General features: G+C 29.2%; 1 protein-coding gene across 1 annotated transcript; it reads right to left on the reverse strand.

Moving 5' to 3' along the window:
- Positions 1 to 753: 753 nt before the first annotated feature.
- On the reverse strand, positions 754 to 9,572 carry LOC137829380 (beta-carotene isomerase D27, chloroplastic-like). The gene is made up of 8 exons (XM_090305187.1): positions 9,332 to 9,572; positions 9,085 to 9,224; positions 8,103 to 8,195; positions 4,729 to 4,790; positions 4,313 to 4,419; positions 2,861 to 2,953; positions 2,576 to 2,623; positions 754 to 1,074 (listed from the first exon to the last, which is right to left on the reverse strand). Exons 1-8 carry the CDS (start codon positions 9,534 to 9,536, stop codon positions 1,013 to 1,015), a joined length of 810 nt encoding a protein of 269 aa, XP_090161313.1. The 5' UTR covers positions 9,537 to 9,572; the 3' UTR covers positions 754 to 1,012.
- Between the last annotated feature and the right edge of the window lie 612 nt (positions 9,573 to 10,184).

Consider the following 10,184-nt stretch of genomic DNA (forward strand, 5'->3'; position numbering starts at 1 on the left):
GAGGTCCACTAAAAGAAAATCATCAAATAGAAACCCATTTTTAGAGACCAAAATAATTAGTTACAATAGTAACTAAATTAGAGACCATTTTAAAAACTAAAAAAAAATTGATTTCTAAATTAGTTTCTATTATTTTTAAATAGGTATTAACTACCAATTATTTAGATTCTAAATTTGGTAGCAAAAATTTTGGTTGCTAATTAGATAACAATTTAGAAACCATTTAACAATAATAAAAACTAATTTAGAAACCAAAAATTTATTTAGTACATAAAATAGTCTCTAATTTAGTTACTATATCAACTAATTATTTTTTGTCTCTAAAATTAATTTTTATTTAATGATTTTCTTGTAGTGGTTTATGTATAATATTTTTTTTCTCATATAATTTAATTATAAGTTTATTTTTTATTATATATTTTTTAGATCACGACATCAAGAATTATACATAATTCTATGTGTTGTGGAAAGCATAATTTCCCATAACTTGTTGTGAGAAGAAAAAAGTAACAGTATTTAGTATTTAGCAGTGGATAATAATATATTGATAATTCAATTTTTTTAAAATTATTTTATAATCTCAATATTATTATTTTAATTTTTTTTATTTAATTGTAAATTATTTTTTATTATATATATTTATTTTTAAATCGACCTTCTTTACCCTTTAGTAGCTGTTGAAGTAGTAGGAGAATTTAGGAAACTATTTGTTTTGTGGCTTTGGTGAGTTAGGTCATGTACTCCCACTTTGCATATGGGAATGTCCATCACAGTATTATTATAGATGCCAATTCCATCACTCTGATGCAACACACTTATTATTAGACATTACATTAGGTGCAATGTGTTGCACTCATATTCGATTCTCCACTTGCTATACTTCTACACACTTGACCACCGATTAGCAACTCCAACTGTTGAAATGACGATGATGAGATGTTATTGGCTTAAAGTTCATTGCACCACTTAACTGTTTTCCTAACCAGAAGATAAAACCCATTCATCATGACTCTCATGCTTTGTCATCACACCAAATGTGGGCCACCCTTGTTCCTTCCTTGCTCACCTCAAACCCTACAATCAAAACTAGTTAGGTTTTAGAACACAACAACCAAAGCCAACTATGATGTCATTCCCTATTCAATCCTCACTACATACATGCACAAGAATCTTCTAATCCTTCATTTTCAAAAATTTAATTTCATCATCCCGTTAAGAAAAATCAATGCAAATTTAGAAGCTTTTGGGTTGTTCTGAATTTTCATGCACAATCTAGTGTCAATGCTCCTAATAATTCATACTGAAATTTGGCAAATGATTACTCATATTTTTCTCTTAAGCCCTAAATCCTAAATTCGATTTGCATTTTTTTTAGTTTAAAATATTCGTTTACGTCGATTAATATAATCTTGGAAAGTATTTGGGTTGTTGCATTGATAAGTGAAATTTGGAATGGTTTGTATTTTGTTCAGTTTTAAGTTACTCGATGCGTTTACGTCAATTAATATAATCTTGGAAAGTATTTGGGTTGTTGCGTTGATAAGTGAAATTTGGAGATATAAAAACAACTGTATTTTTAGAGGTGGAGTATTGGACCATTCTGAAATTTTCTCCTAAACTCAATTAAAGGTTTTGACTTGAAATTTTTCTAAAGTTCTTTCATTATGCTTCTCCTTCTCGTGCATTGAACCCCTAATATGTATGTTTTCAATCAAAAGCTTGTGACTCTTTTAGACCGGTTGGGTTGTCTTCTTTGTGTGGTTGAGAGGTGTTTGATTTTTAGGGGGCTTTAAATGGTAGGCGTTCAAGTTTTATTAATTTGACAGTTTGGTTGAGATTGTTTGTTTAGTAGTTAGACGTAGACTTTAGGGTTTAGGGTTTAGGGTTTAGACTTTCTGTTGGGTGTGTGTTTCTTTGTGTGGTAAGGTGAGTGTGTTACGCCAGTCGATAAAGCGGCGATCTTTGTGTGTATGTAGTCGGTTGTCACCGAACGATGAAGCGGCGATCTCCGCTCGTACGTAGTCGGTGATCGCCGAAGTTGTGAATCATTGCCGTCCTTGAAGAACAGAAGGTCATTGGAAGTGAGGGGCGATGTGGATGAGGACACGTGGAAGGCCAATATGATCGCCAGTCGATAAAGCATTGTGTAGTCGGTGGTCGCCGAAGGTATGCATCATCACCGTGACCAACAAGGCAGTATCTGTGCGTATGTAGTCGGGGATCGCCGAAGTTGTGCATCATTGTTGTCTTAGAAATGTAGTGGTGATCTCTGAGCGTGAGTAGAAAATAAGGTTTGGGTTGTGTAAAGGGTTGGGATACCCCTCTTGTATCCCCTTAATTTAAATTAATTCTTTGCTGATAAAAAAAAAACGGTAAGGTGAGTGGTATGTTCTTCTCTATGCTATGTATTAAAATTGGTTCACTCTTGAAGTGGGTCATATTTATTTATTTATTTGTTGTTAATAAAAAAACAATATCTCTTTTCTAAATTGCATATGAACAATGACCATAGAAGAAATAGATTAAATTCATTCATACCAGAGTTTAGTTTTCCGAAATTATACTCTTTTCTCACCTTCTGCATTAACCTGGCAATTCGTTCCATGACTTTTCTTCGCCTTGCCTGCATGATATATACATGAACAAACGATATTAAGTTACGTTCTGATCCTTCTTAAACCACTGTTACTTTTATAAACTTAATCAAATCCTTTGTTAACCTCCCAATTCAGTACGAGTTGGTTAAACTTTCGAAGTTCATTTCTTTCTTCATTTTTCAACTTTTGCTAGTTTTTGAGTTCCTAATAAGAGTTGGCATGTGAATGAATGTAAGAATAAAGTGTAATTATAAATAGGTTACATAGTTTATAACAGGGTTGCTTGAGTGCTGGATCATTTGTTGATTCTGGTGGTTCCTGGCCAAATATCATCTCACAACTCATGTCATCAAAATCTGTAAATCAAAAGATACAAGTAACAAACAAAACACTATTATGAGTATGAATATACCCATTTAAGTTTATCAATCATATTTAGTCAAACACTTGTAGGAATCTTGCTTATTTGCTTATACCGAATTGACTGATGCATAATGCAGATTCTGTTCTAATAATGTATATTAACTGAACTCATTTTTTGTTGTGGGTTCATGACAAATATGATGGCATGTCTAGAGTTCTACGTACAAAAAAGTATGTTGTAGATCCATTTTAAAATAAAATGATACTCTAGTTACAATTTTGTATTTGTGTCAAAAACTATATTCTAATTCTTGATTACATAAACGACATGAGAATCAAAACTTGCCACATATTTTTTCTAGAAAATCAACTATTTTTAGTGGCATGGTTAGGAGCCAATTTCCTAATGAAAAACATGCAATAAATGGGACCCTCTTGTTGAATTGATGAGCGTTTTCCACTTAGTTTTAGATTTTGGGTTAAATGCGCAACATTTTGCCCACTAGTGGAACTTTTTCAATTTTCACTTCTTAGCGGAACTCCTTAGAACCAACAAATAATTTCATGGCATAAGAAACATAACATTTTAAACGTGTTTTCAATTCCTATAAATGTAATCAAATTTTCTTTTATTTATTAATTTTCCTTTTATTTATTTTCTTATTATTTTATATCTCTCTATTTTTTTAAGGAAAATAAAGACTTGAATAACATTTTAGTCCCTAATAAATTTGTAAATTTTGAATATAATATGTAGAAAATTAAAATTCTTTATTTGATCAGCAATAAAATATCCTTACAAGAAAAAAAATATTTTAATAAAATTTGTTTTTACATTATGCAAGGTTAAAATATCTATTAAGTCATTTATTTAGGGTTATAGTTTTTCCCGCAAACTATCATTGGGAAACATGTTCTCTGGGTTTAAACCTCAGAAAAAGTATTTCAGAACTCTTTTTAAATATGAGTTTAAGAACCTCAGTAAAATATCATGGATTTTAAAACCTCCATTAAATATCATTTGTTTCAAAACATCCGTAAAATACCATGAGTGTAAGAACCTTTGTAAAATACTAAGTTTCAAATTTTTTCATAAAATGACTTGTCGTTTTTAAATAACCTTCAACCATATTCAATCCAAATTCAATTACATCATTTGGACTGAAAATTTAAATATATAAATTTGAATTTGAGATAAAACCTTAAAAATAAACTTAAAAAATATAAATTTAAATAATTATGAATTATATTTTAAATTGTTGATTTTTTTTCATTTACCATATTAGTTTGTAACATTGTACTCTACAATTACCATACTTATAACTCATAAAAATAGTTATTAAGATACTTACTAGGGACCATGTTGACGGGCATACCGAGAGAACCCTTAACGAATGATTGAGTTGGTAGTTTGCAAAGATTGATACACATTCCTACACAATTTGCCTCCTCTAAAAATCTGCACATATATTCACTCTTATGTTATAAAACTTCAAGATTTACTCTTAAATAAAACAAAATTCAAGTTCTTTCTTATTAAGACACTTTTTATTTATTATCATTAAATAATTTTTTGTTTAATTGTAATAATATATAACATGAATAAAATTAATAAAATATACAAAAACATTAAAAACTTGTTACGAATTGAGAACTATAATATTAAAAGACTTATAAAATTAGACGCTTTAAAATGTTTTATGTTGGTATTGAAGAGAGTTATTCGCAAAAGATAAACAGTTTAAAATAGAGTAGAAGCTAAACTAACCTGCATTTTTTGATGTGGACTACATTTTTTTCCCTTCTCCCCTCGTCATCTGATTCCCTCACCTTCACATCACATGGTGAAACTAATGGATTTAGTCTTTCAGATTCATCAACATAGCATACATTATAATACAAAATAAAAATATATGATAAATTCAAAAAAATAATTAAATAAAAAATAAATTTTAAAAATTAAAAACAATTAATTACTATATTAATTTAGATTTTCTTTTATAAACTAAAAAAATTTTGGTATCTAAAGTAATTTATATTATTAATAAAATTTTATAAACTAATAAAACATAACTCCCCCTCTTTCTCTTTTTCATATTATATGTTTTCTCTCTAACTTTTCTCCCTCCAAACCTCATTTATTTTAGAATCTAATTACACCTCGCACTAGTTGAAGAACTAGGGATCATTCCTACTTGATCAAATTTTCAAACAGTTCCTATGTGCTCTAAATATTCCTTATTCGTTGTTTTTACCTATAATTTTGTCATCAATATTGACGGTGTTAGTTGAGAACAGTGATCATGTCAACGTGTTTATCATATACTAAAATTTTGTTATGCTTAGATAACTTGCTTTAGATCCAGGTTTTTGTGTAATATTACTCATTTAATTTAGGAGGTTGCTTTAAAGAGAAGCACTTAATGTAAGGAAAGCAAGATTTTACTTTTTAATAATACCCTATGCTAGAGGATCCAAATGTGAAGATAACGTGGTCAAGTTCCAAATTTTTTTTGAAGGGTTTGCTTTATTAAGTGAAATATACGTAATCTTTAAAAACATAGTTTGAAGTTTTAAACAATTTGAAAAGTGGTTAAGTATTTAGTTCAATTATAAAAGGTATTCTCGAAGCTTAAGTCTTGAATTTAATTGTTAAATTGATTTCAATGAGATATAATTGTATATACAAATCAAGACATTACAAATTTAGGCTAATTTTAACTTTTGTAGTGCTTTCTACCCCCAATTGTACTCAAACATCAACTTTGTGTGCTCAATGCCAGTCATCTGAGTTCAAGCAGATTGAGGTGCAATTTTTGGGGTGCCATCTCTATGCACTCATCCTTAGCTCTCAGAGCTCAAACAGATTGAGATGCGGTTTCTGCACTCAAACACTGGCTCTATGCACTTACTGCCAACCCCCTAGGCTCAAGCGAATTAAGGTGCAATTTGTTGGGTGTCCTCAGCCTCAAATCTACTAAGCACCAACTTTCTACACTCAAGCCCCAGCTCTCTGCAGTCAGCACCAACCCCTTGCGCTTAAGCGAATTGAGGTGTAGTTTTGAGGATGCTATCAACCTCAAATCTACTTAGCACTAGCTTTTTGCACTTAAGTGCTAGCTCTCCGCGCTTAGTTCCAGCCCTTTGGGCTCTCGTTGATTTAGGTGCAGTTTTAAGGGTGCCTTGGGCCTCAAATATGCTAACACCAACTTTCTACGTTCAAACGCTAACTTTCTACACTCAACATGGTATCTTGCGCTTAGCACATCTTCTTGAGCGCAAGCTCTAACTCCCTGTGCTTAACGCTAGATCTTTAAGCTTAAGCCATTTTTCCAACATTAGTTATTTTCGCACAATTTCTTTTTTATTGGTCTTGGTATTTAATTAAATCTTCTGAAAATTTATCATTTTGTAAATTGTAAAGGATTATAACTTTCTAAGACCACTAGTTGATTAAGTTCATGCAACTTACGTATTTAAAACAAGTAAATCCAACGCTTATATGAAAGTGTAAAGTAAACACTATAGTGTGTATGTTAAATTGATTCGTGAAATGTTTAAATGGTATGTTTATGAAAATGAGGTCATACATTTGGGATAATGTATAGACTATTGTTTGATTTGTATATTAAGTATTGACACTTATGTTTTAAGAAAGATCATCTAACTTTGTTGATAGTCTAGGTCACGTAGATTAAGAGGGAGATCATTATACCCGCTGTAGACACATGATATTTGATGTCTTGAACTTACCCTGGTCATTTCATTTAGATTTACTTGAAAATCTAAGTTTGGATATTGAATCAAATGTTAATCTTTGGTAGAGCCTAATTAATGCAAGTCTTATGGAAGACGTCAGTTGATATCTATTTTTTGAATATCTTAGATGTAAAGATCCATGTGTGATCTATATGATTATTGTATACTGATATTGGAATAAGATTGAATTTTTGTGCTTGATACATTAGTTTTGTATACCTATGTTTGTATATGAATTTCAAATGTAATTATTTCTTTTAACTTATACTTTCTTATGTTATAACATTATTTCATAAGCTTATCCTTACTTTGCTTTCTACTTTGTGAATTGTAATGACTGTACTATGTACACAAGCATATACATGTGGAGGTACATGAACATCTAGAAGTCTATAGTCATTTTATTTGACTTGAATATTTTGTATTTATATAAGTTTTAAGTGGGTACCATAAACATATTTTGAAATACCATATGTGTTGTATAGACATTTTGTTGGATTTAAAACATATTATATAGTGCATATTGGGGGTGTTACAAATTATATATACTTAAATTTTTATCTAAAATTAATTTTATTAAAATTTTGTAGAAAGTAATTGTCTGATAAAGTATATAGATAATTATATTTTTTATTTTTATATAAACCTTAAAAAGAAAATATTTCAATAGAAATCTATATAATTATATAAGATTTATATATTTTTAAAATATATAAAAAAATCATATATAAGACGATTTTATTATGAATTATTACAAAAAAAATTATTAAATAACAACCAAATTTATAAGATAAAAAATAGTTAGTCATTATATTGACTAAATTAGATATTATTTTAGAAACTAAAAACTTATTTGTAACTAAGTTATTTATATTATTAATAAAAATTTATAAAATAGTTTTTAAATTGATATATAAATTAATTAATTAAGTTTTAGCTACTAATATTTTATATTTTAAATTAGTTTCTAAAAGATCAATAGAAATTAATATAGAATATAATGTAGTAAGTAGCTAGGTAACTAATGGTTAGATATCAATTTAGAAATTATTTTATAAATTTTTATTAAACTAATGGTTAGATAGCTATGTAACTAATATTTTTTTTTAATTTATAAAATAGTCTCTAATTTAGTTTAGTTAAATAGTAACTCATTATTTTAATTTTTAAAATTAATTTTTATTTAATAATTTTTTAATAATAAAACTAATACTTAGTCGGAAATTAAACACATTTTTTTGTCATGGTTATTCTCCAAAATGTGTTGTTCCAAAATGTGTTGTTGTATATTTAATAAATTTAATGGAATTTTGTTAAGCTATGTATAGCATGTAGCAAATGTTTATCATTAAAATATATACATACAAGTGTTGGGTTGCTTACCTCAGATGGCCCTACTAACCATGCAAAGAACAAAGTGGTGAAGATGGCGAACAACGTCCTCGTGAATTTAGACTCTGGTAACACTTTCTTTATCTGCGTTCCTCATGCAAGACAACATTTAGTCACTACTCATAATTCTTTATTGTGTATATAGCCATTCCAAATAAAAGTTAACTTAAAATCTGATGAGATAGGAACTGGTTGAAAAACATGTTAAAACTTTCAATTAGCTAAATAGTTCTCAATTTAATCAAATAAAAATACTGATCTTTCAGTGCTGTAAGAGGTTAAAAATAGTTGGCTAAATAGTTAATAGCACCAGTGGACACACATCATGCGACCCTAAATAGTGTATTGTGGAAATGGGATGAAGGAGAAGTGAACTCAAGTATGGTCTTTCTTATAGAATGTACGCTGTTTCATTATTCGTCACTTCCATCATTTCAAGCAACTGCAAGTGGAAGAGGCAGAGTGAAAAACACCAATCATGGGACAAGGAAAAATCTGGATTATTAATGTGAGTTCACCCAATTCAACCGTTTAGTTCTCTCTATGATTCGACAATAAATAACTTATAAATAACTTGATTAGACAAATAAATTTTTGATAATATAATTTAAGAGATTATGATACCATAAAAAAATAGTTTTTATATCTAATTCCATTTTATAGAATCGATTTATAAATATTTATTATATATTATATATTATATATTATATATTATATATTATGAAATGTCTTTATTTTTATTTTTAGTTAAATCAAAATCTACTGTTTAGATCTCATATGTCAACAAATCAATTCATCTATTCATGTCCTTTTGTTGTAAAGTAAAGAAATAGGCACATAAAAAAAGGTGAAAACTAAAACAAAATGAAAGATTTTCAAAAAAAAGTAGGAGGAAAAGTTAAAATGAATATTTTCATCCCTTCTATTTTCATCTTTGCATTTCTATTTCTTAAAGAAGGGATAAAGAACTCACCAATAAAAGCATTGGCTTGGGGAAGGCTCTATCAAGTGATTTAGTGACAACTTGATGCTGTTGAATAGGACTAAAATTCTGCGAAGCCATGGTAGCTGCTTCTACTAGGCTCTCATACCCACTCTTACTGTTTCTGAGTCCTGCATATACATACATAGAATCAAGAAGAAGAAGAAGAAAAATGAAAAATATTACAAACTCTTTGAAGGGTGTATGAATTGATCAACAGGGAAGGAAACCCCTGAACCTGTTGCCTCTTGAAGGCATTTTGAGATGTGGTTTATGGCTATGTGACCAAAGAAGGTATCTTTGTACACTTTAGTTTTACTTGTTTCTCCTGAAATCTCATCAGCTGACCTTGGAAGCACTGCAACCACACAATGGTATTTTGGTTTCCAATGAGCTGAAGTTAGGGTTGGACTCCTGCACAGTGCAACCAATTTTGCATCCATTATTTTAATTTGTGAGTGAGAGAGAGGCTGAGAATGGAGAGATGAGAAGGGCTTATATAAAGAAAGAAAATGGAAATAAATAGTGCATGAAGAGCATCTTCACATAAAGATTATGGTCCTGATTAGGGAATAGTGGTATCGTGTTTCTTTCATACTTAAGGTTTACATACTTAACGTTTACACGTAGTTAGTGAAATAGTTACTTGATTTATAACTTTTTTTTTTTTTTTAAATATATTAAAACAGAACGTAGAACATATTTGAAAGTAGTGTAGTTACTTTTTAATTTAATTTTCTGAAATATATCTTCATTTCTTTAATTTTGACAGTGGGTTACTGCTTTTCAATTTGAATTTTTAGGATTTTATCACTGTTTTTTCCTTCTTTCCTCTTTCTCACTTTATCTCTCTTCTTTCTCAAATTTTTTGAAATCCAATAACATGACTCTCATGCTCTCTATGTGTCTCTCATGCTCTCTGTGTCTCTCGAATTACATTTTATAATACTATTATATTATGTAGCACAAACACTGATACGACACAAACACGAAAATATGTATAATTTCTAAAATGTAGGACACGGGGACACGAATCTATATATTATATAATTATGAATTATAGAAATTAACAGATTATAAAGATTTATGTG

Source organism: Phaseolus vulgaris, chromosome 7 (assembly GCF_051622355.1).
Source record: "Phaseolus vulgaris cultivar YP4 chromosome 7, ASM5162235v1, whole genome shotgun sequence".
NCBI lineage: Eukaryota > Viridiplantae > Streptophyta > Magnoliopsida > Fabales > Fabaceae > Phaseolus > Phaseolus vulgaris.

Coding starts and splice junctions, on each gene's coding strand:
- LOC137829380 (XM_090305187.1), bottom strand. CDS start 9,536: ATGGATGCAAAATTGGTTGCACTGTGCAGGAGTCCAACCCTAACTTCA. Junction 9,225..9,331: donor ATGCCTTCAAGAGGCAACAG/GTTCAGGGGTTT, acceptor ATGTATATGCAG/GACTCAGAAACAGTAAGAGT. Junction 2,954..4,312: donor GCCCGTCAACATGGTCCCTA/GTAAGTATCTTA, acceptor TTTGATTTACAG/ATTTTGATGACATGAGTTGT.